The 26,683-nt window shown below is 42.1% G+C and overlaps 1 protein-coding gene across 1 annotated transcript in view; it reads right to left on the bottom strand.

Annotated features, from left to right (window-relative positions):
• Positions 1 to 26,683, bottom strand: part of PLXND1 (plexin D1) — a 189,230-nt gene that overhangs the window by 5,545 nt on the left and 157,002 nt on the right. Inside the window, 8 exon segments of the mRNA XM_074283857.1 lie at positions 10,304 to 10,451; positions 13,237 to 13,400; positions 15,367 to 15,471; positions 18,211 to 18,245; positions 19,456 to 19,519; positions 19,954 to 20,057; positions 22,613 to 22,769; positions 23,742 to 23,888. Coding sequence (XP_074139958.1) covers positions 10,304 to 10,451; positions 13,237 to 13,400; positions 15,367 to 15,471; positions 18,211 to 18,245; positions 19,456 to 19,519; positions 19,954 to 20,057; positions 22,613 to 22,769; positions 23,742 to 23,888 — 924 coding nt within the window.

The raw sequence follows: 26,683 nt of genomic DNA, 5'->3' as shown, positions 1-26,683 counted from the left end.
ATTTTACAGATCAGAGAACTGAGGCAAACAAGGGTAAGTGACTTGCCCAGGCTCACATAGCTAATAAATGTCTGAGATTAGATTTGAACTCAAGAAGATGAGTTTTCTTGATTCTCCCCCCCCTGTGTTACCTAGTTGCCCATATCTGCATCTGTATATACATGAACACACATATATATTTATATATACCATACATACACATACATTTATATGTATATGTATATAGGCAATCAATCCATAAATATTTATGTGCTGAGCATTGTACTAAACACTGGGATATAATATAAAAAGAGGAAAAGACAGTCCCTACCCTCAAAGAATTAATAATAGGAAGATGAGTATATACACAACATATGTATGAATGTAGGTGTTTAACAGTAGCGGTAATTGTAGTAGTAATGATTGTCCCCATCTTTAAATTGCTTTATGACTTTAGACAATAATGATGGTGGTGATGGTACAATAACAGCAGCAGCTAATATTCGTATAGAGCTTACTATGTGCCAGGTGCTGTGCTAAGCACTTACAATTATCTCATTTGATCTTCACAGCAACCCTGGCAGATAATATCTAATCATATATAATACATACATATATGTATATATATCGTATATAATATATATTTTTTCTAATACAGATAAAGATAAAGAAATTGAGGCAAACAGCAGTGAAGTGATTTGCTAATCAGGTCTTCCTAATTTCATGGCCAGTACTCTATCTCCTGCCCTACCAGCTATCCATACTCCATTATACACTCCATTTGCAAAGTGGCGCAGGAAAAAAAAAAACCAAAACCCATTAACTGTGCAAACCTCATTTACTCTGCTCTCTCTACTATGTACATCCTGCCTTTTCAGGTTCAAGATGCTGAGGGCCACAGAGAATGGAGAAATTCCAGCCAGTGGAGAGATTTTCTAGACTAAATTAGAGGGCTAGGTTTTATTTGAAGGCTCATTTTCCCATTGTTTTCCAGGTTCAGTCTGATGATTTACCCCCAATAAATAGGAGTGTGCAGTGAGGAAAAGTTCCTCTCTTGCAGATCTCCAACCAAAAATCTAAATCTAGGTGATATCTGGCCATTGGACCAGATGGTTCTGGAGGAGAGAACTTTGCCCAGCCCTCCTTCACCCCAATCCAGTTCACTTGCGTGTCATGGCAGCACTTTCCTGACAGCATGGGCCTCTTTAAGAATAAAGACCACCCACTATCAGCACCACCAAACAAGGAAAATTTGCTGCTGCCTGTGAAGGAAGAGCTTGGGCAATTGCTATTGGAAGAAGTGATATGGACAACTGAGCAAAAAGCCCCACCCTAAGTAGTGTCCTTCTGCCCTCCCTCACCGAAGAACACATTTTACCCAGCCCCCAGGAATCCACCAGTGAAGGGGTCAGGGTAAATGTCCAAGCTGTTGGGGTTCTCCTAGGCAACAGCCAAGGCAAATCACGCTCCTAAAAATCAGTATCTTTTCCATCCATTTCCTTCTTCACTGAAGACTACGGACCCCTATGGGCTCAATGGATAGAGAGCACCAACCCTAGAGTCAGGAAGCCTCCTCTTCCTGACTTCAAATCCAGCCTCAGACATTTATTACTGTGTGATCCTGGGCAAGTCTCTTAACTGTATTTCCTCATTCTGTGGAGGAAAAGAGCTGGAGAAGGAAATAGCAGGCCACTCCCCAATTGTTGCCAAGAAAACCTCTAAAGAATCAGACCTGACCCAAATGACTGAACCAGAAAAAAATAGAATCAAAATCAGGTCTTTAAATTCACAAAATAAGATATAAAGGAAACTGAACATACTGAAATATAACTATAAAAAAGTGTACAAACGTGTATATATACATAAATGTATCCATGTATATATTATATAAGCATATATAGATTTCTGCCTACATATGTCTATATACATATATACATATAAATATATAGCTACATATGTGTAACACCCCCATGAAGCTACACTGGTACACTGTTTTGGGGGAAACCTTATGTGATTGAATGAGGAATCAGAACACTTAAGTTTCGGTCTTGGCCCCATCTTTAAATTGCTTTATGACTTTAGATAAATATATTGCTTCAGCAATCACTGCCATTTCTATGATAGCATAATTTTAAATTTACAGGCTTATGGAAGTAAAAGGATAAATACAAAACAAAGTAATGTTACAAGCCCTCCTCCCCAAAACCAATTCATCCATCAATTAGTGGTTGAGTACCCTACTATGTACCGGGCACTGGGACATAAGACCAAAATGGAACACTTTCTACTGTCACAGCACTTATATCCTGTTGATGGAGAGTCCATGACCGATCAGGGTAGAGAAGTCTTGCCATTGCTGGTGGCTAAAGGAAAGTGGGGATATATCTAGCAAAGGGACTCCTTTATTCTGATGGATGAAAAAAAGTTTCCTTTCTGGCTCAATCTCACTTCCCTCCATCCCATGAGACTGGGCTGCTAGAAGCCTTTTCCATCTGCTAGCTGACCCTAACTAACCTCTAACCCTATCTGTCACCTGATAACGGAAAACAGAGGTGTTGGATAGCAGGTCAGAAATGTGAAAAAGAAATATAAACAATATGTCCCCTCCCTATCCTTCTCCCAGTCCTTTAATTAGGGAAATCCAGCCACTTGATCTCTGTGGAGAACTTTTGTGATGCTTTCAATTTCAATGGATTACACAGTGATGGGGAAGAGAAGGTGGCTTGCTGGGAATTCTTATATATGGCATAGAATAGGAAAAAAGAAATGGATTTGTAATTAGAAGAACAACGGAATCCAGTGTTCCTAGCAATTTTCAAGTGCCTACAGTTTGTTATCCTGGTAAGGATAGGGGGGGAAAAAGTAATGTTTTATTGGATCTGGTTCAAATCCTGACTATGATAACAACTATATGAGTGATCTTGAGGACTTGGTCCTCTTTGAAACTCGGGCTCTTCCTCTGAACATGGGGGGCTTGGACTAGATCAGGGGTCTTTATCTAATTGTTGCTTTTTAAATATTTTGATAACTATCAATCAATATAATTGATTTCCTTTGTAATCCCATGTATTTTACTTTAATGCATTTAAAAACCTGAGAAAAAATATTTGTAAGCATCAAGATAAATCAATAAGGATTTATTAAGTGCCTCCTATGGGCTAGGCACTATGCTAAATGCCAGGGGCACAGTGAAAGGCAAAATAAATCTCTGCTCTTATACAGTTCGATATCCAACGGGGAAAACAATGTGCAGACAACTATAGACAAAAAATAATATATACAGGATAAATTGGAGATGATGTCAGATGGAAGGCAGGGATCTCCTAGGTGGACAGGGAAGGGTTTCTTCTAAAAGGTGGGATTCCAAGTGAGACTTGAAGGAAGCTAAGAAGCAGAGTTGAGGAGAGAGAGCAGTTGTTCATGGGGGACAACCAGTGAAAATGCCAAAGTGTTGAGGTTACTTGTAGAGTGTGGAGGGGAGGAAGATATTAGGAAGTTATGGAGGGCTATAAAAAGTCAAACATTACATTTTATCCTTGGGGTGAAAGTGAACCGCTGCTCTGAATATGTGATCTGCAGATTCCAGAGAATTAATATGACAGCTGAGCGAAGGATGATTGGAATGGGGAAACTTGTGGCAGCAAGTTGGGAGACCAATCAGCAGGATATTGAAATTGTCTAGGTGGGAAGTGTCCTACTATCAGGGTAGTGGTACGAGAGAGAGAGGATAAATATAGGAGAGATGTCATGAAGTAACATTGGTAACAGATTGGCAATAGTTTTGGGGGAAGGAATAATAGAGTGAGATCAAGGATATAAAATGGGGATAATAGTAACACCTGCCTCAAGGGATTGTTGTAAGGATACAATATGATAAAATTTGTAAGACACTTTGTAAACCTTAAGGTAACATATAAAGGCTAGTTATAATAATAATTATTATTTTTATTGTTATTATCTAGGCAATGAGAATGAGGTTAAGGATGATACATAAATGGAAAACCTGGGCGACTGGAAAGATGGTAGTGCTCCTGATAGTAATAAAGAAGCTAAGAGGAAGACAGGGCTTGGAGGAAAGAGAATGAGCTGTATTTTGGACCTGTGGAGTTTAAGATGCCCATAGGACATCCAGCTAGAGATGTTCTAATAGGCAGCTGGAGATGCAAGGTCAGGAAAGGGAATTAGGGTTGCATAAATGGATCTAAGAGTCACCTGTATAGAGATAATAATTTAATCCACAGAAGCTGATGAGATCAAGTGAAACAGTACAGAGGTAGAAGAGAAGAGGTCCAGAACAATTAGTAGGTACAACTTGGATGAAAATCTAGCAAAAGGAAATGAGACAAGTAGAAGGAGAAATAGGAGAAAGCAGTTTTGCAAAAAAACCTAAAGAGAAGAATATTGAAGGGAAGGATCAAAGTTTTCAGAGATGTCATTAAGGACGAGGATTGAGAAACAGAACACTGGCCTTGGCAATTAAGAGATCATAGGTGCCTTGGGAAAGAACAGTTGCAACTGAATGATGACATTGGAAGCCAGATTATACAGAGTTAAGAAGAGATAAGAGAAATAGAAGTGGAGAAACTTCAGCTATAAAAGAGAAAAAGAAGTGATTGGGAATGACAGTCAGCGGGGATAGAGAGATCAAACAACGGTTTTCTGATGATGAGTTAGGTACGTGCTATTGGCAGCAGAGAAGCAAGCCAGTGGTCAGAGCGACCAAAGAATGGGGATGACAGGGTGTACAATCTAATGGAGAAGATGGAACACGTCACTTGTGTCTGGAGGGGTTTGCCTTAGGAAGAAGAAGGGCTGCTTCTTCACATGAGACAAAGGTATGAGGAGGGAGAAGAAGAAGCTCTTGGTGAATGGCTTCATTTTTTTCACTGAAATGTGAGGCAAGTTTCTCAGCTGAAAGAGCAGGGGGGCACATGGGGACCAAGTCACAAAAAAGATAAAGTATGCATGAACTAGATAAAACCACATAAAGCATCAACATTTCTAGGTAGAACCACAAAACATAGAGGGAAAGAGAAATTCTATTAAAATAACTTCAGATAATATAAAACATTTTGAAATCTACCTGTCAAGACATACAGGAGAACTATATGAACACAATCACAAAACGCTCTTCGCACAAAGACAGATCAACATTGATAAATGAAGAAATAAATATTCATTGCTCATGGCTAGGCCAAGCCATTATAATAAAAATGATAACATTACCTAAGTGAAATTATTGATTCAGTGCCATACCAACCTATCAAAGAATTATTTTATAGAGCTAGAGAAAATGATGACAAAATTCACCTGGAATAACAAAAGTTCAAGAATATTAAGGGAATCAATGGGGAAAAAATGAAGGAAGCAGCCAAGGAGTACCAGCTCTCAAACTATACTACAAAGCGGTAAATCATCAAAACAACAGGGATAAGAAATAGAGTGGTTGATCAATCAAATAGATTAGGTAGACCATATACAGAAATAAATGAGCATAGTAACCTAGTATTTCATAAACTTAAAAATCCCAACTACTGGGGCAACAAAAACTGCTGGAAAAATTAGAAAGCAGTCTGGCTGAAATTAAACACAGGCCAGCAGTTCGTACTGTGTACCAAGATAAGTTCAAAATAAGTACGTGATCTAGACATAAAGAATGATATCATAAGAAATTAGAGGAAGCTGGAAAGAAATTACCAGTGAGATCTATAGATAAGGAAAGAATTCATAATCAAACAAGAAGACAGAATCATGGGAGGTAAAATGGATAACTCTGATTATAAGAAGTTTAAAAGTTTTTACACAAAAGGAATGCAGCCAAAATTAGAAGGAAAACAGGAAATGGGAAAATTTGTTATATTAAGAGTCTCTAAGAAGGGATTTATTCCTCAAACATATAGGAAACTGAGCCAAATTTATAAAAATAAGAACCATTCTCCAACTGATCAATGATCAAAGGATATGAACAGTTTTCAGAAGAAGAAATCAAATTTATCAATAGTCATATGAAGAAATGCTTTAACACTCTAATAATTAAAATGATGATTAAAACAACTCTGAGATACTAACACCACCTCAGATTGGCTAATATGGCAAAACTGGAAAATGACAAGTGCTAGAAGGGATATGGAAAAATAGGTACACTAATGGAGTTGTGAACTGGTCTAACCCTTTTGTAAGAATAGCCACTTATGCCCAAAGGACTACAGAACTATTTATGCCTTTTGACCTAGCAATATTGCTACTTGTCTGTATCCCAAAGAGATCTTTAAAAAGGAAAAAATGACCCAGATGTACAAAAATAGCTATAGCAACTATTTTTTTGGTGATAAATAATTGGAAACTGAAGGGATGCCCATCGATTGGAAAATAGCTAGCTGAAGAATCTGTAGTATATGATTGTGATGAAATACTATTGTGCTATGAGAAATGATAAGGGGAATAGGTTCAAAAAACTTGAAAAGACTTATATGATCTGATGTGAAATGAAGCGAGAAAAACTAGAATAATGTTCCACATATTAACAGTAATATCATAATGATGTTCAAATGTGAAAGAGTTAGCTACTTTAATCAATACATTGATCCATGATAATTCTGGAAGACTCATGGTATGCTCTCCACTTCCAGATATGAACTCAGAGGAGCATACTTTTCTCTTTATTTTTCTTGCATTTTTTCTCACCATGACTAATGTGGAAAAAATTTTTATATGACTTTGAATATATGTGATGTATATTACATTTCTAACCTTATCAATGAGTAGGGGAGGGGATGGATGGAAGGAGAGATTGAAATTAAATCCTAACCAGGAAAATTCCCAACAATGAGATGTGTCCAAAAATGAATGGGTTGTCTCAGGAGGGACTGAAATTAAAAATAAGAAAGAAAACCTGGGCTAGATAGTCTGTAAAGTCCTTTTCACTTTACATGAGGCAATTCAATGGCTCAGTGAATTGAACACCAGTCATAGACCTGAATTAACCTCTGATTAACCTTATTAACCTCTGAACTTAACCTCTATTTTTCTCAGTTTCCTTATTTTTAAAATAGAGATAATAATGGTACTTTCCCACCAGGGTTGTTGTGAGGATAAAATGAAATCTTTTGAAAGTACTTTGTGATCCTTATAGTATTACATAATTGCTAACTAGTATTATTAGCTAAATCTTATGATCAAAGATGGTTCACTGATGATTACGATGGTTTCTGTTGCCCCACTCTATACCAGGCAGAGAGACAGAAGCCAGGTTCAGAATATCACTGAAAGCTAATATACTTTTTTTGCTCTGTTTATAGAGCTGGTAAAATCTCCTTGGGGCAGTTAGATGGCACAGTGGATAGACTGTGGGGCCTGGAATCTGGAAGCCTCCTTTTCCTAAATCTAAATTTGGCCTAAGACACTTCCTAGCTGTGTCACCTTGAACAAGTCACTTCATCCTGTTTGCCTCAGTTTCCCCATCTGTAAAATGACTTGGAGAGGGAAATGGCAAACCACTCCAGTATCTTTGCCAAAAAAGTCCAAATAGGGTCACAAAGAGTCTGACATGACTGAAATGACTGAATAACAACAAATTCCCTAATTTCGGTCTCCTCTCATTCTGCAGTTTGTCTGTTCTAAGAAAGTCCATGGGTTGGAGTTTACTTTCCTTCAGGAAATCCATCCTTCAGAGGATACAAATGAGCAAGTGAGCAAGATGAAAGGGGAAGGTTTAAAATTTCTAAGAGAATAACATCAATAACTTTAGAATAATAAAAATAGCACATTTACATAATACAAAGTCTTTTACGACTTATGAAGTTCTTTCCTCCTCTCAACTCCTGCACCACTAACATGCAAATGATGGAAATGCTAATTACAAATATAGTAGGTCCCTTGAGGACCTTTACTAGACCAATTTAATTCAACAACAAACATTTATTATGCCCCATGCTATCTCTAAGGGCTCGTGTTAGGGCAGGGACTATGTGATCATAAAATCATAGATGGAGACAGAATGTGAAAGGGCATTCGGTGTAAATTGATCATTTTGCATGGTTACAAAAAAGGAAGCCCAGACAGGTTTCCAGGCTTGCCCAAATTACATAGATAGAAAGTGACAGAGCTAAGTTGCAAATTCAGGATTTTTGACTACAAATACATAACTCTTAGACCAATAGTGATCCTTACTATGGAGATAGAGAAGGGGAAAGGAAGAAAGGAATAGCATATCTATCTATCTATCTCTATCTAACAAAGGTGAAAATACTATGTTATGATCTACAGTCAATACCCATGGTCCTCTTTCTGGATACAGATGGCTCTCTCCATCATAAGTCAGAACTGGCCTGAATCATCCATCACAGTGGATCATCACATAATCTTTTTGTTGCTGTGTACAATATTCTCTTGGTTCTACTCACTTGAATTAACATCAATTTATGTACATCTTTCCAGGCTTTGCTGAAATCTATCTTTCTATCTGTCTGTCTTTCTCCATAGAGAGATAGATGGATGGATGGATAGATAAGTACCTACCATATACTATATACTGCAAAATAAGCTAGAGAAAAAAATGATAAAGCAAACCATTATTTTTGCTAAGAAAACTCCAAATGGGGTCCCAAAAAGTTGAACACAACTGAAATACAACAAACTTAGACGTTTTACAATATTATTTATTCCTTTTGATCTTCACTATAACCCTGAGAGGTAGGTGCTATTATCATCCTCATTTTACAGTTGAGGAAATTGAAGCAAACAGGGTTGAGTGACCTGCCCAGGGTCGCACATACAATGAGTGCCTGAGGTCAGATCTGAACTAAGGAATTCTGGAATCAAGAGCTAGAACCCTATTTACTGTTCCACAGTTATCACTAAATATGGTAGCAACTGTACCTTCTACTGATGGTTAATTGAAAGCATCCCTCATCTCTCTATGTGAAGGAAATCATACAATGAAGTATTCTTTCCATATTCTAAGCTTCCATTTATTTATTTTTTTTTTTTTTGCTGATTCTAACCAGGCTGTCCAGATTCACCTCCCCCTTCATTTGGTTTTACAGCACTTTGTAGAGCTCCAGTGATAAGGAACCCACTGCTTTTTTTTCTTCTAAATATATTTCTACATTTAATCATGTCGATCATTTTACATGATTAAAATCAGATCAAAGGGGGGAAAATGAGAGAGAAAAAGCAAGCAAACAACAAAAATGAAAATACTATGCTGTGATCCACATTCAGTCCCCACAGACTCTCTCAGGATGCAGATGACTCTCTCCATCACAAGTCTATTGGAATTGGCCTGAATCATCTCATTGTTGAAAAGAGCCACGTCCATCACAGCTGATCATGACATAATCTTACTGTTGCTGTGTACAATGTTCTCCTGGTTCTACTCATTTCACTTACATCAGTTCATGTAAGTCTTTGTAGGTTTTTTCTGAAATCATCCTGCTGATCATTTCTTATAGAACAAAAATATTACATTTCATTCTTATATCATTATTCAGCCATTCTCCAACTGACAGGCATTTACTCAATTTCCAGTTCCTCAAGACCATAAAATGGGCTGCTATAAATATTTTTGCACATGTGAACTCTATACTTTTTGAAGCAGCCTATTCCACTTGAATTGATCTAATTTGGGGGACATCAAATCTAAATTTGCTTCTTTGCAACTTCTATCTACTGTTCCCAGAGTTTTGGGGTCAAAACAACCAGGTTAGTGCTTCTATAATGGGATGGCTCATAAGGTATTTGAAGATAGCAATCATACTCTTCCCCAACTCAACCTACGGGATCAATACTGGGTTTAATCTCTCCCCTGAGATGGGAGCTACTGAATTCCTAAATTGCAGTTCTTGCAATAGTGTCAAAAACACAGAATCTTAAAGTTGGAAGGGAGGTCAGTGACCAATTGGGCCAAACTCTCCTTGAAAAAGAATCACCCCCACAGCATATCTGACAAGCATCTAACCTCTGCTTTAAGACCTCATTGAGGAAACATCCACCAATGGCATCCCTTGACACTTATGTACAATTCCAGTTCCTCGGAAATTTTCCTTGTCAATCCAAAACAGGCTTCTTTGTAGCCTCTATTCCTGACTCCTACTTCTGGGCCCAACAGAACAAGGCAAAACCTTCCTCCACATGACAGCTCTCATGTCATCCCTGAATTCTCTCTTCTCCAAATAAACATTTCCAGTTTTTGTAACTAGTCCTCCTGACTTCCAGATTCTTTAGCAGTCCAGATGCCTTCCTGTGGATGTTCTCGACCACATCAGCACTCTCTCTGAACCAAGCCCCCCAGAATGGAACCCAATGTGATCAGGGAAAAACTGACCTTGCCGAGCTGTAGGTCGGAGATGGAGCAGGCGTCAATGAAAGCCTGTGCAATGACAGAAAGACAGGCATCTATGTGATCAGTCTTGTCGATGTCAAAGACAAACTGGGGGTTCTTGAGAATGTTGACCCAGAATCTCAGAGGTAGGCTGTCAGGGAACAAAGTGTAGGAGAGTTAAAAGCCAAGGCAGGGAGCGGTCTGGCCCACCCACACTGTGCCAGCCTGTCATCCAGGAGAGAGAAAAGAGGCCGGGGGAATGAGAAAAGAATCTGGGAAGGAAGGCAGTAAGGTTTGGTGTTTGATCTTTTTATGACAATGTGGGATTACTTAAATCTGGCTGATGAGTGAGACAGTGGGGGTGGGGTGTATCAGGGCAGGATCCTTTCCCCTCCTCTGGCACACAGCTGTGTGAGAGAGGCCCGTCCATCATGTCCTTGGTCGTCATCACTGTCTATCAGAAATTATCTCCCTTACATGTCTGATCCAACCGCCCTTCACCTGGCACACATCCCTTCTATGGATGAAAGAATGTAACTGGATGGTGCGGGCTTAGGAAGAACAGCATCAAGAGAGAGTCTCCTTAGGGGCTACTGAGAGATCAGGGAGAATCTGCCCTGCATCACCTGCTCTGAGTTACTAGCTGGAAGGTCTTAGGGGTGCCCCTGGATATCAGCATGATCCCTTTGATCTCTCTCCTCTTTAAAAATAAGATGGAAAAACATCCTTCAGCCATGAGACTGCTCCCTAGACTTACACAGGCTGTGATCCCTTAGAAGATGTTTCATGAATTGCATTGACTGTAAAAAAAAACAAATAAAACCCATCTCTTGGGGAATGAGCACCCAGTCAGGCCAGTGGTCAGATACCAGACAAGAAGACTATGGTTGGGGCTGAATTTGACAATTTTTCAGCTTAGTGTGACCTACTAACAGCAGGAGATTGGCTACTGGCGTGGCCTTTGAGATGTCAGGTCCCCCTGTGTCCATAAAAGGCCTTTGAGAGCAGATGGAAAACTGATGAAGAGAGAGGACTGTGGGAACTGAGTGTGGCCACAACATAGCATTTCCACTCTTTCTGTTGTTGTTTGCTTGCATTTTGTTTCTCTCTCTTTTTTTTTCCTTTTTGATCTGATTTTTCTGGTGCAGCAAGATTATTATATAAATATGTTTACATATATTGGATTGAATGTATATTGTAACAGGTTCATCACATATTGGATTATTAGGGGAGGGGGTGGGGAGGAGGGGAAAATTTGGAACACAAGGTTTTGTAAGGGTCAATGTTGAAATATTATCCATGCATATGTTTTGTAAATAAGAAGCTTTAATTTAAAAAAGAAAGAAAACGGAACATCTTTTAAGTTGCACAGCTGGGCTGGAGGTTGAGGGATGCAAGGAGGAAGCAGAAAGAGAGAAATCCTCTTATCTTTGTCTGCCTCCTCTCACAGATACATTCTGGGGGGGAGGGGGCGGTTCTGGCATAAGCCAATCTAAGGGGGATGCTCTGTTTTGTCTCCTGAATTTAGAGATCCATAGCTCTACTACTGAAAGATCCCTCACAGTCCACAGAGTCTAATCCTTTCATCTGACAGAGGAAGAAACTGAGCCTCATACAGATTAGCTTTCCACCGTACTATGTCTCCTTCCTGACTGAAGATGCCCCCAACTTCTCTCTAAAAGCACTGCCTAGTTTCCCTAAGTATGGAGATTTGGCAGGACATGATGGGTCTCATTCCTCCCATCTTAGATGCCCAATGCTCACCATGGCAACAGGCAGGTGTTGGCCAAGGTACTTGGAAACCAAAGTGGCCTTAGATTCTGCTGTTAGCCTCCTGACACTTAATTTCTCTCAATTCATGCTTAGGTACTCTTTACTTTTAATTAAGAAGGCATATTTCCTCCTACCCCTACTTTCTTTTCTACTCTTCTATATGGCAAGGAGCCCCAGAATGGGATGAGCCCCAGAATGGGATCAGCTGGGGAACATGCTTGGGGTTCACTGAGCATGCTCCTCGGAATCTAATTTTGTTCAGTTTGACAATAATAACAATAAGGATGACAATGTCCCCCACTCAAAGGCACAAAGAACTTCCCCAACCATTATCTCATTGGTGAGATCAACAGGACAGAGATGCCTATGATCATTTTTTACAAATGGGGGTCATAGAATAGAAGAGAGGGGGCTGGGGTGGAAAGAGCAATGAATTGGGAGCTGAGTTCAAGGCCCCTGTGCTGCCTCTGAACAAATTATTTTGTGTATGTCTCTCTCTGTGTAAAACAAGGAGGCTTAGGTCAAAGTTCCTGCTTCATGCCATGGACCCCTCTGGCAGGCTGCTAAAATCCAGGATCATTTTTTAAATAATAAAAAGAAATGCTCAATTTTAGTTAGTACTGAGTAAAAATAAAATGTATTTTGTTCCCATGGACTCCCTGGAATCTACCCAATAGATGACTAGCCCCAGTTTCAAAATCCCTGGACTAGGTGATATTTGACTAGCTTTAATATAGTGTTTCAACTTCTAGCCAATTAGGCAGAACTGGGATTAGAAGCCCAGGACTTCTGTCCGGTTTTTTTTTTCTCTCTTGTGTGGTCTTTCCTTTCATCTTCCCTAGCAGCCATCACAGAAAAAGTGTGAAATTCCTCTGTGCTGGTTTGTATTTCCTGATTTGGGTCCAGTGCATCCTTAGTAGAACATAAGCTACTTGAAGGCAGAGACTGCTTTGTTTTCTGCCTGATGGTCTCCCCACCCCTCCGTCTCCCAAGTCCCATTTAGTCCAGAACCTGGTACAGGGTAAGCATTTAATGAATGTTTTGTTGATTTGGAAAGAATGGATCAGTAAACTAGGCTGAAAAAGGCATGGGGAGGGAAGGATGGGAAATAAGGGAAGATGGTGGTCACCAGAACTTATCCCCTCAACCCAACGCTCCCAGACCTGTTGGTTTTCCAAATGTGCAAAGTGTCTGGGTCCGTGATCCCTCTTTTCTCAGCCTGTTCTTCTAAGAAATCAAAGAAATACTTGATGGCCAAGGGAGGCTTGTCTTCTCGGATGCTGAGAATGGCTTTGAACAGGTCATCGAGAAATTTCTGAAGTGTGCCCTGCCAAGACAACAAAGCATGTCAACAGAGTCAGTCTGGTCCCCAGGTCAACTGGACATCTCGGGGGCAAAAAACACATTTGGTCTTTAATGAGCTTCTGTTGGCTTGCCAGATTTACATGATTTCGGGAAGAAGGGGGAGAGAGAATTGAAGGGAAGGGAAATTTATCCTCCTCACCCTACCCTTCCCCCACCCCCTGCCGCCTCTTGTCTGAAAGCTGGGCACGCTGATATAATTAGCGTTTGTTTTAATTTAATTTCTCTTGGCACCAATGTTCACTTTGACTACTTCTGGCATCTCAGGACACATCTGTAATTGTTTGGTACAGTAAATGGAACAGAAAACTCAGCCACGGCTTGCTGTTCTGATGGTCTCTCCAATTATAAAGAACATTAGGCGGTAATGTAATCCAGGGGAGAAACAAGGCATACCTTTTGTGATCTGCAGCGAGTGAGAGAGAGCACTGCGGTTGGATAATAATACAGTCTCATTTGAGGGACTTCAAAGCAGTTCTCCCTCCCCCCCCCAGCATCCTTCATATATTTCCCATGGAAGAAATTGTTGCATAAGAGACACTCCCTATTTTCAGAGCCATAGAGGGAGGAAACAAAAAAGCCAAACTTCAGCTCAAACTAAGCCTTCCTCAGAAACACAAGGTTCCTGCCAGTAGACACTGGTACCTCTTGGAACAATGAGAATGATTGCTAGAGTATCTGATGCTTTCCAAAGGACTTTTATATCCACCATCTCCTTTGATCTTCATGAGAAGACTGAAAAAGAGCCGGTGGGGTGCTGGGAAAGCCCTAGATTTGCAGCCAGCAGAAACCTGTGTTCAAATCCCACTATCAAGTGCCCTCTGATTCCTTATTTGTAAAATGGGGAAAGATGATCTTAGGATCACAGAAATGGCTCTTAGTTTATACTTGACTCCTCAAAAATAATTTTTTTTTTCCTGAGAAGAAAACCGAGGTCTGTAAAGGCTAGCAATGGCATCCAAGTTACATGGGAATTACCAATTTCATTTTGGTCTTTTTTTGTGTGTTTATATGTATCTGGATACATATTGTTTCCCCTGAAATAATGCATTATTTCAGGGGAAACAATATGTATCCAGATACATATATACACAAGGCAGTAAGTTCCATGAGCAGGATTTGAATCTGTGATCTCTAGATGTAGATACAATGTTCTTTCCATTATACCACAGAGCTGTTGTGAGAATCAAATGATATAATGGATAGAAAGCACGTGATTAACCTAGCTGGGACAATATGAAGGTTAGGTAATATTATCTGACAGATAAAGTACTCTGTCCTGCAGCAGAACTAGGGGCAGAACCTGAGTTTGGATGGCAATAGCTAGCCATGATAACTCATACCTACTGTGAGCTACAGAAGGCAGAAGGTGTCATGGAACAGTCAGTGTGTCAGTGAAAGAAGACCTAGTACATAAACCATCTCAACTCTCATTATCTAAATATGCCTTTGCATAAACCATTTCTCCTGCCTGAGCTACTGTGCCTTTTCATCTCTGCACCTAGACACTGCTATTTAAATCTCAGCTAAAGCGCCACCTCCTACGAGAAGTCCTTTTTGAGGTCTCCTTGTATTTACTGTAGCTCCTGACTGATTGTTAATTGGAAGCACAGCCTTGGGGACATATGAACTAGTTTTAGGAATACAGCCATTGAGAAGTAATCAGAATCATCCGTAATGTAAAGTAATACAGATGCACCTGGGGAATAATTGGCCAGTTTACTGAGTACAGGTTTGGGAAGCTTCCCAGAAGGAGGTGATCCACCCTCTCCCAAGTAGAATGTAATCTCCTTGAAAGCAGACGGTTTCATTTTTTTGTTTCTTTCTCTTCAGCATCTAGTGGCTGGCACATAATAAGTGCTGATTGAATTGAATTGCCTTGAAACCACATCAGAGGCTCAGTAGGGACTTTGACAGTCACCAGTTCTTACCTTGGTTGAGAGCAACCTGGTCAAGTAGATCTCAGGAAGCACCTTTTTCCTATGACTCTGCTTGTGGGACTTCTTACTCTCAATCAGTTCATCAGTAGGAAGCACCTGAGCAAACACAACAAGGGGAGATGTCAGTCCTTTTGGCTCTAGACCATCTTGAGAATGAGCAGGGACATCAAAATCAAAGGCTTAACTCGTATTACCATCCAACCAACAACTAAGATATATAAAGAAGGACCTTGCTCAAGTTCCTTCTTCTGCTGGTAATTTCTTCCTCATTCCTTCAGCCTTCAAGACCTATGCTGGTCTGCCTCCTCCAGGAAGCTTTTCCTGCCTCCCTCAACCCATGGGGATCTCTTATATGGCACTTTTAGTGTCTTTTGGGGGCACCAATGAGCTTCATTTCAAAAGAGAGGCTTCTCTAATGGGATTTTCTTCTGCCCTGTCATCTTCTGCCCCCATCCCCAGCTATTCCTTATGTAGTACAGAAATCAATACTACAGGTTCTATGATTTCATCTGATTCATACTCTACATCTGGGGACCTCAGAGGCTCCTTCATGTTACAGATGAGGAAACTGAATCACAGAGTGTTTACATGACTTTCCTGGGTTCCTAAGAACATTGAATCAGTTGGATCAGAAGGACCTCAGACTCCTTCATGTTACAGATGAGGAAACTGAGTCACAGAGTATTTACATGATTTTCCTGGGTTCCTAAGAACATTGGATCTGTTGAATCAGAAGGACCTCAGAGGCTCTTTCATGTTACAGATAAAGAAACTGAGTCACAGAGTGTTTACATGATTTTCCTGGGTTCCTAAGAACATTGGATCTGTTGGATCAGAAGGACCTCAGAGTCTCCTTCATGTTACAGATAAAGAAACTGAGTCACAGAGTGTTTACATGACTTTCCTGGGTTCCTAAGAACATTGAATCAGTTGGATCAGAAGGACCTCAGACTCCTTCATGTTACAGATGAGGAAACTGAGTCACAGAGTATTTACATGATTTTCCTGGGTTCCTAAGAACATTGGATCTGTTGAATCAGAAGGACCTCAGAGGCTCTTTCATGTTACAGATAAAGAAACTGAGTCACAGAGTGTTTACATGATTTTCCTGGGTTCCTAAGAACATTGGATCTGTTGGATCAGAAGGACCTCAGAGTCTCCTTCATGTTACAGATAAAGAAACTGAGTCACAGAGTGTTTACATGACTTTCCTGGGTTCCTAAGAACATTGAATCAGTTGGATCAGAAGGACCTCAGACTCCTTCATGTTACAGATGAGGAAACTGAGTCACAGAGTATTTACATGATTTTCCTGGGTTCCTAAGAACATTGGATCTGTTGAATCAGAAGGACCTCAGACTCCTTCATGTTACAGATGAGGAAACTGAATCACAGAGTGTTTACATGATTTTCCTGGGTTCCTAAGAACATTGGATCTGTTGAATCAGAAGGACCTCAGACTCCTTCATGTTACAGATGAGGAAACTGAATCACAGAGTGTTTACATGATTTTCCTGGGTTCCTAAGAACATTGGATCTGTTGAATCAGAAGGACCTCAGACTCCTTCATGTTACAGATGAGGAAACTGAGTCACAGAGTATTTACATGATTTTCCTGGGTTCCTAAGAACATTGGATCTGTTGAATCAGAAGGACCTCAGAGACTCTTTCATGTTACAGGTGAGGAAACTGAGGCACAGGAAGTGATTTGCCCAAGCTCACCCAGCTAATAAGTAACAGAGTGGGGACTGAATTATGTGTTAGGGTTCCATGTCAAGTATTTTTTCCACTTCAAATTGCAGAGTGCTTTACAATTGTTCCCAGTGGGATAGGCTTGGCTTCTCAGCTAGGCTGTACACTCCCTAGAGTAATGGAATCTCCTCCCTTCATTCTGCTCCCCCATCCCCCCTTCTCACTTGAGTCCTTGGGCAGGCTGGGGAAGTAGTGGAAGAAGTCGAGGGGGGAGTGGGCAGTAGAAATCCCTTTTTGTATGATCCCCAGGTAACTGGCTGATTTATTCTCTGATGCAGACCATGTTGAAACATTCTTAACCTTGAGGTAAGCTCTCTTCCTAGCTTCAAAGGAAAGGAAATAAATCCACCAGGAAAAAGACATTTGCCAAGGCTGGCCAGTGGGCAGGGGCACGGCACCAGAAAGGCCCTTCTACACATGGTTTTCACTTGGGCTCTGCTCTTTGCAGATGCAAAACCTTGGCCCCTCCTCCAACACCCATCATCCTTCAGAAGGGGGTGGGGGCAACCCATCCAAGACGGCAAGAACAAAGTGTCTCCCCTTGGCTTCCTTCTGGCCCCTTGGCGGCCTGATCACAGGCCATCCAGCCCCCCACACAAACCCCTCTGTCTGTGCAGACACATGGAAAGCATTCTCCCCACTCTGCCCCTGACACTGCCGGGGGTCACAGCCTCATCACCCCCTAATTAAGCGGGGAGAGACTGAGGTTGCCGCCTGTGCCCCATTAGTGATTCACGCTTTTTTGCAAACACAACAAAGAGCCGATGGTCGGGATGGTGATGGGGTGTGTGGGGATGTGTGAGGGAGTGAGCCTGGCTGTGAATGTGTGTGTGTGTGTGTGTGTGTGTGTGTGTGTGTGTGTGTGTGTGTGTGTATGCGCACCCATGCACACACACACAGACTCATTGTGTGTCTCTGTGACTCCTCACCAACACAGTCTGTTTGGAAGCTGGGCTCAATCCAAAGCAGAATTTCCTACGGAGGAAGTGGGAGAAAAGAAAGCAAAGGACGAAGACAAGACTTCTGGCCACACACTGAGAGGACTGTTATTAACCTCAATTGCTTTTGGAATCCGATACTTACTAAATGAAAATATTTTTCAGTGTCCAAATCCTTCACTGCAAAAGAAAAAAAGTCAAAACAAAGAATCAGGGAGAGAACAAAAAGAAAGGGGGAAGGGAGGCTGGAGAGATTGGATTTTGCCCCCCTTGGTGCCCACTGCCTGGCTATCCCCAGTAGCAGGGACTGGGGTGGCGGGATGGGGAGGCTGTATCTTTCCTAGCTCAGCCCCCAAGGGGATAACAGGAGCCAAGATTTAGAGCTAAAAGGGGGGGCTGAGAGACCAGCTAGTCCCACACCCTCATTTCACAGATGAGTACCCTGAGGGCCCCGGGAAGGCTGTTACTTGGCCACATAGAAAGTAAGCAGTTAGAAGTCACATTTGAACTCAGGCCTTTGTCTTCACAGCCTGAGTTTCTTCTACTTTGCAATAATGGCTTTTGTTTGGGAAAAGGCAGAGATAACTGCTCCCAGTTGCGGGATGAGCCACCTGATGGGCCACATGAGGGACATTGTCAAGCTACAGCTTGAAGGCCTGGCTGATGGATCAGGGCGGGATTTTGGGTCTAGCCTTGGCCTCTCACTCAGGGTCACCTGGAGAGAACCGAAACCCACCGCACCCTCCCACGGAAAACTCGTTTCCCTTTATTAATGAACGAATGCGCCAAGCAATCAATGAGCACCATGCTATGGTGCTGGGGATAGGAAATCACACATGAAACAGTCTCCACTCTCCTCCTCCCTTTTCTCTGCCCCCAACTCCCACTGTTCCTGACTGCCAGCCTGCAAAGAATCCACTGTCCCTTTAAGACCTTCTGTGTATATCACCTTAAGGGCTTTATCAATAGCATAGAATAATAAGATTCCCCCAATCCAGAGCTGGAAGAGACTTTAGAGGTGATTTGATCTAGCCAACTCCTCATTTTATGAATGAGCAACTGAGGCCCAGGAACAAATAAGTTGCCTAAGAGCCACATAAGCACTAAATGTAAGTAGCAAGATTTGAACTCAGGTCTTTGAAACCAGTGCATAGTACCATGCTGCCTCGTCGTCCATCACCATTATCACTATCAGAAACCTCTTCAGTTCTGTTTCAAATGCAGCTGACAAAGTTGACTCTCCCTCCACTGGCTCCTCCCCTGAGTTAACTCATCAGCTCTCCACTCAGCCAGAGGGTGGCTTTTTATGAGCTCAGGGCACAAGGGAAAGTGAAGGTCCTAGAACCCCGATGAGCTCTGTTTACCCAGAGAGGCCAGGGCTGGAAATTACCTCGACTCAGTGTGCCGTCTTTCTTGTCTGTCAGGCTCATGGCCAGTGAAGCTCCTTCAGGGATCTGGGGGGAGAAGAGGCAAAGCTAGGAGAGTCAAAGCCTAGAACTGCTGGGCACTGTGCCAGACCTCTGGGGGGCTGGAGAATCCAAATCGACACACTTGACATGTGCCCAAGAATGGGCACACAACCGAGACAAGGAGGCACAAAGGAGGCAAATGATGAAGTTCTGACCAAGGCAGGGAACAGGAAGGGTCTGGAGGCCCTGAGGACTGGGTGAGGCAGGAGGGGTTGGGGGTTCAGAGCTCAGGGTGGGATGAGGGATTTTAAGAGAGGGATCCTGGACAGGCAGAACTCAGGGTGGGGTGAAGTGTCTAAAGGGACTGACCTCAGAGGGTCTCAGGGTAGGATGGGGGAACAAAGGCCTGGAGAGCTTTAGTTTAAGGCAGGGAAAAGGGAATGAGCAGACAGGGAGAAGGAGAACTGGGGTTGCTTTACCTTGTAATGTGCTAAGGTGTTGAGTTTTTTTCGGCCATCTTCTACCACAGAGGTATCATCCAGGTCTCGTAGAATGTAACTGTGGGTGCTTGAAGCAAACCACTCTAAAGAGAGAGATGTGGGGAGTGGAGACCATGCTGAGGTAGGGGCAGGAAGGTTGGGGAGGTGAGGGTCAAGTTCCATTCTGATCTTTATGGAATAGTTTCTCTCTTCCCAGCTCTTCCTTCCATATTAAATCTGGGTTCTGTTATCCTGTATGTCTTTACATTGCTTTGTCATTATTTCTATGTCTTTCTTAAGTGCTAGTCTCAGCCTTGTCTACTCTATTATAAGATCTTTGTGGACACAAGCTACTGTTTGCATGGTTTGGGGATTATCCCACCCACCCATCCCCCACTCCCCCAATTTCCTGAGCACCCCAGGGAGATTCTCAGGAAATGCTTCCCTGGTGCATGAAGGATTCTATTACCTTCTTTAGAACCCTAGCCTGGGCTCCAAAGAAGCCCTTAGGACCCTTGAGTTGCCCTTATTTTCTCAGATTGTGAAGAGAGTGGCATTGAGGGTGGGCTAGAGGAAGCTGCAATCAAGGAAGGAGAACTGAGCATCATAGTGACGGATGGGAAATTGGGGAAGGAAGGTAGGGAGACAGCATGAGGGAGGGACTAATGTACTGGCTTAAGAATTGGAAGAAAGAGTATTATGATGATTAGCCCTAGAGAGACTAGACACAGGGCATTAAAGAGACCAAACAAGTAGGCCAGGGATTCCTAAACTAGGTTTTGGTCAGGTTTTGTTTATTTTAAAATATTTTGATAACTATTTCAATATAATTGGATTCACCTGTAATCTTCGTCATTTTAATTTGCATTTCATTTTGTGCATTAAAAAGATGCTTCTGAGCAAGCCTTCATAACGCTTTACCAGACTGGCTTCCCAAGTTAAGAAACCTTGTTTTAGCACAACTGTTTTATTTTACAGATAAAGAAACTAAAACCTGAAGAGATAAAATGTCACGTCCAAGACCACACAGTCAGAATCACAGACTCTGAGTCACAGAAGGGACTTCAACAGCCATCCAATGCAACCTACCCCTGAACAAGAATCCCCTGAATATCATAACTGGCCAGTAGTTCACTTGAAGACTTCTAATCCGAGGGAACCCATGATGTCCAAAGGAATCCCATTCCACTTTTGGATAGTTCTAATGGTTAGGAAAGTGACCCTTCTATCAAGCCTATATCTGCTTCTTTAGAATCATTATCTATTGATGATGCTCTTCTATTCTCTAGAATTCTATTCTCTCTTTTTTTTTCTGAGGCAATTGAGGTTAAGTGACTTGCCCAGGGTCACACAGCTAGAAGTATTAAGTATCTGAGCCAGATTTGAACTCAGGTCCTCCTGACTTCAGGGCTGGGGCTCTATCCACTGCACCACCTAGCTGCTCCTATTCTCTCTATTCTCAACAGCTCTTTAAAGAAATCTATCATTTCTTCCTTAGGTCTTCAAATACTTTCACTTCATTTCCCAAGGGTGAAGCCCTTCATCATTCTGGATGCTCTTCTTTAACCCTCTCCAATTTGTCAGCATCCCTCTGAAAATGTGGCACCCAGAAGGGAATGTGATGCTCCCACTATGGTCTGGAAATAGGACAGAGGACAGTAGGACTCTCACCTCCCTAGTTCTGGACACCATCTCTTTTCATGCAGTCCAGAATGATATCAGCTTTCTTGCCTATGCTATCACATGCAAGCTCACATTAAGCTTGCCATCCACTAAAATTCCCACTTTTTTTCCCTGATAAATTGTGTTGTAACCACATGTTGTACAGTCAAAACTGATTTAAAAAAAACTCAAGTGAAAGACTTTGCATTTGTCCCCATTATATTTTATCTTGTTATATTCAGCCCAATATTCCAACCTGTCAAGATATTTTCAAATTGTGATTCTGTCAGTCAATGTGTTAGCCATCTACCCCAATTCTGCATTGTCTGCAGATTTGATGAGCACTCCATCTGTCTTCACCCAAGCCGTGGTCCAACCATTCAACTAGTTCTGAGTTCACTTAATTATGTATACTCTTGTCTACTCCCTGTCTCATCATCTTCTCCCATGGGATTAGTATAAGGATTTCTCAAATATTGGGTTGATGAGGAAGTGTCTCTATAGCTTTCATCAAAAGAGCCAGGCCTTGAACTCTGGGCTCCTAATTCTAACTGGAGGCTCTTTTCAACAACCACATTGTCTTGATCTGATAATGTGTGCCTGTGTGCCTTGAGTAAGACAATCCCAGATCTTTCTGTGTTTCGCTCTCATAATCTCTACGAGGGGAAATGACAGTAATTGTCAGAACTAACATTTATATGGCAGTTTAAAATTCACAAGGGCTCTACATATTTTCTCAGCACCTCCCTCCCAGAGCTGATCATGGATGAAATCTAATACTTAGCTAGTAAAAGAACTCATAAAAGCACAAAGCCCTGACTGAATATGAGGCACTTTGGTAGTTCTTGGGAGTGGGGTATCAGTTGTGGGCAACTACTTGCCTTTAGATTGAGAAAAACCCATCCAGGCCTTTTTGCCAGTCCCAACTCAGAAGATTCAGTTCCAATTCTAGCAAGTCTCAATGTCTATCTACGGGTACCATTTGTAAAGTGCTCACCCAAGTCAACTTCCTCCACTCTGGGCCACTGGGAGTAGGGGACATTCTTGCAGAAAGCCTCCAGGATCTTTTCCTTCACTTGAGTCAGCGTATCTGTGTCCATAGCCCGAACACTCAAAGAGTCCATACCACAGCCCTGGAAGGACACGTTTAGGTTCTGGGGAGAGAAAAGAAGAAATAAGGATGAGGACACCAAGAGTCATCTGAGGTTAAAAGTAATTACTTTGCCTTCTAGCAAGAGCTGAATTCGTCCTGCCTGAAAGTCACCTGTGAAAAAGCTGAGCCTGACTAGGGGACAGGGAGGCCAGTGCTGGCTTGACTTTTGTGGAGGCTGTAGGGATATTGACAGACCATCAACCCCTTCCTAGACATCCAAGTAATGGCAAGCCCACCCTTCCTGGACCACTGATTAATACATTCCCCTGTTGTTTGGTGGAGTTTAATCCTACCCACTAGCTCAGTCCTCCAAAAAAATCAAACAACTCCCTCCCAAAAAACAGCTGCTTGAATCTGGAGCAATGACATGAATCTTGAGCAGAAAGGTAAACCAATTCCATCTTGCTTTTGTGCATCTTTTGCCAGCCAAGTCCTTACTGTACACAGCCAGAAGGCACAGAGTCAGAGAATTGCAGAAGTTAAGAATTTAAGGGGACTTTAGCAAGCTGACCAAGATTCCTTTCAACCACTTCCCTGACAAGTGGATGTCCAGCTGTCATTTAAAGAGCCCAAGGAATAGAAACTTGTTCTCTCTGGAGGCTGCCCACCCAACTTTTGTGTTAAGTCTACTTATTGGAAAGGTCTTTCTTACATTACAGCAATATTCATCTTCCTCAAACAACTCCCACTCATTTGTGCTTATTCTCTCCTCTGGGACCAAGCAGAACATTTCTAATCTGTTTTCCACATTATCAGCTTTTGAAGAGAGCTATCACATCCCCCAAGGAAGTCTTTTCTCTAGAAGAACATTCCTAATCCCTTCAACCCGTTCCCTGGCTTATCCATGTTCTTCAGCTGATGTGATCTGGGCACCTGTAGCTGCAGCTATTTTAATCAATCCCTTCTACCCATCTCTTGATGGGGTGGGGAGCTCCTCCCCAGGTACTGCTGGAGGGGAGTTGGAGAGGCTCACTCTGGGTTTCGCTTCTATGTTTTCTCTCAGCAGCCACTCCTCGTTAAGTGTGTAGCGAGCCTTCCCGGTGATCGCATCGATGGATCCCTTGTTAATCTGCTGTTTGATGGCGCACAAAAGCAGGAAGAAGGGCTCACCCACGGTCTCCTGGGGAAACAGAAGAAAATGGGGATGGGAACAGGGATAAAGCAAAAGCTTTCTTCAATGAACCAAATAGACCACCCACTCTCGCACTCCAAATCTGATCTTGGAAACCGGACAGGAGAGTCCTACACAAATATGTGTGCCTAAGGAGCATCCTCTGGCCAAAGGCAGAATGTCATCCAAGTGTCAAAATCAATCAATCGATGAGCACTTATTAAGTGCCTGCTTCTAAGTTGTAGAAGATGCCATATTGCAAGGACAGGGGGAATTTCCTTATTTGGGAGTTCCCTGAATAGTCTTAATTATACGTGTTTAACAAATGCTATTGATTGACTAATTGATTGACACTTGACTAACATCCTATCCTGTGGTCAGAAGCCTGCTTTTTACCAACACGCTTTTCCTGATCTCCAAAAGGGGATGATGGTCAGTAATCAACTCATCAATCTGGGTTCAAAATCTTCTGGAGACCCAAACTTGGGACCAACCCTACATTGTTTAAAAAACCTTCCAGAATCCTAAAAATAGTCCATTGTTATTAAGTTCTGCTGGGTTAATCCCTTGTCTATGAACAGACCTCAGGAATACAGTCACTTCCCAGCCTTTTGGTATTCTCTCTGGAATTGAGAACATTCCAGATGCCCGAGCATCCCTGGGCTCCCGGACTGATCATTTTTGGCTGGTTTTATTTGAGTTGGGGAGGGGAATGAAGAGGGGTGGGCTGGGGGATGGGGAAATTCATATCCCTCATTTGTTTCAGTTTTAAATTGATCCTTGGCCCAGAGAGCCGGAAACCGTGGGCTGCGGTAAAAACCTGCAAACCCCTAATCAGATACCCAAGTTTGGGAAGCAGCAAAGTAGGGATGGGCAGCTCCGGCGGTTCCTTGGATGGCTGCTGGGAAAACTGGTTTGGACCAAAATCAGAAACCTCCCTCTGACTTGGCCCAACCGAGGGGAAATTTAACCATGCTGATTCGGCAGGGGGTGGAGGGGATTCAACAGGGAGAGATCGGTATCTCAGCTGTTAAGTTCCGTTTTCCAGGACAGTCCAGCTCTGGCCTCTTCTCACCGAGTCTGGTATTGTGGCTGGGACACAGGGGTTCTTGTGGGTCACACGGGAGTCTGAATGTGGCCAGACATTGTCCCCATAGTGGGAGCTCCAAGATGGATGGCAGCATTTGGATGGCTCTGGACCACAGCTGGGACGCTGGGTCATATGTTTGGGGAAAAGTTTCATGAGCTGAAGTTGACTTTTTCCCCCCTCCTGTTCTCTCTAATGAGCCAGACATATTGTTTGGAATATTCCCTGGAGCCTAGCCAGATCTTTATCCTTAAATTTCCCTTACAGTAAGTGGAAGTTTATATTTAATCTCAAGGTCCCACCTCAATCTTCCTTCCCTTGGGGACTTTTTCCTTCTCCTTGACTCCCAGAATTCTTGAGCTAAAGGGGACTCTCGGGACCTTTAAAACCAAACTCATTTTAAAGATGAGAAAACTGAGGCCCTCATTTCCTCAAAGCTCAGCTCATATATCACCTCCTCAGTGAAACTTCTTCCTCATCCCTCCAGCTGCTGGAGTCTCTCCCTTCTAAAATTTAGGAGGGAATAAATTTTATGTGAATTTACTTTACATAAGCTGACATTATTCATGTTATCTCTCCCAAAAGAAAGCCAGCTCTCTGAAGGTAAAGAATGTTTCTTTTGTTTTTGCATCCTTGGCATTGGGACTGGAGCTTTGCACATAGTAGGTGCTTAATAAATACTTACTAATTAATTACTAATTGCCCAAAGTCACATATGGTGTCAGAGTTGAGACTGGAACCCAAGTTTTGTGACTCCTGGAGCAGTGTACATTCTGCTATGTTACACTATTGTCTTTAAAAAAAAAGCTTTATTGATGCTTTTTTTTTTTTCTGAGACAATTGGGGTTAAGTGACTTATCCAGGGTCACACAGTCAGGAAATATTAAGTGTCTGACACCACATTTGAACTCAAGTTTTGTCCTTTGAAAAAACACTGCTGTCACTTTCTAACATCTCTCCCCTATAACAGAATTTCCTTTTGGAATAAAGACACAGAGTAAATCCACATAGTGGCCTTAATTGACAATACTATACCCATAATTTTGGAATAGCCATGTGGGCTACATGGGAGTCCAAGGTAGGTAAGACCACATTGGTTTGGACAGCAACTCCCATTCTTGATGGGAAGCCATTGGCACCCACTCTCCTTCTTGATGCTCCACTGGATTTCCCCCTTTGAGATTTACAACTTAGATTTCACATCTGCCTGTTGGGAACATCCCCAGATACTGATGGACTCTTTGGCCTGACACTGTTTGGCCAAATGGAGCCAGTCAAAGGGTTTTTAGTTAATAAACACTTAACAAGCTCCTGCTATGGGCTAGGTACTGTGCAAAATTTTATCTCATTTATCATCCCACTTGATTATTTTCTCATTTATCTCATTTAATTCTCACAACTTTGTGAGGTCCATCTGAAGGAAAATAAGGCAATCAGAGGTGAAATTACTTGCCTAGCTATGTGGGTATGTTCTCTTGGACCCTAAAATCGGTCATGCTCTAAGCATAGCATAATGTAGCTTTTTTTCCCCTGAGGCAATTGGAACTAAGTGACTTGCCCAGGGTCACACAGCTAGAAAGTGTTTAGTGTCTGAGGCCAGATTTGAACTCAGATCCTCCTGATTTCAGGGATGGTGCTTTATCCACTGAGCCACCTAGCTGCCCCAACATAATGTAACTTTATTGCTCTTGGGTTCTTGAGAACCAACATGGGTTAG

This window comes from Sminthopsis crassicaudata, chromosome 1, assembly GCF_048593235.1.
Source record: "Sminthopsis crassicaudata isolate SCR6 chromosome 1, ASM4859323v1, whole genome shotgun sequence".
In the NCBI taxonomy this organism is placed as follows: domain Eukaryota; kingdom Metazoa; phylum Chordata; class Mammalia; order Dasyuromorphia; family Dasyuridae; genus Sminthopsis; species Sminthopsis crassicaudata.
The sequence above is the reverse complement of the archived record's forward strand: the minus strand, read 5'-3'. Positions and strand labels throughout refer to the sequence as shown.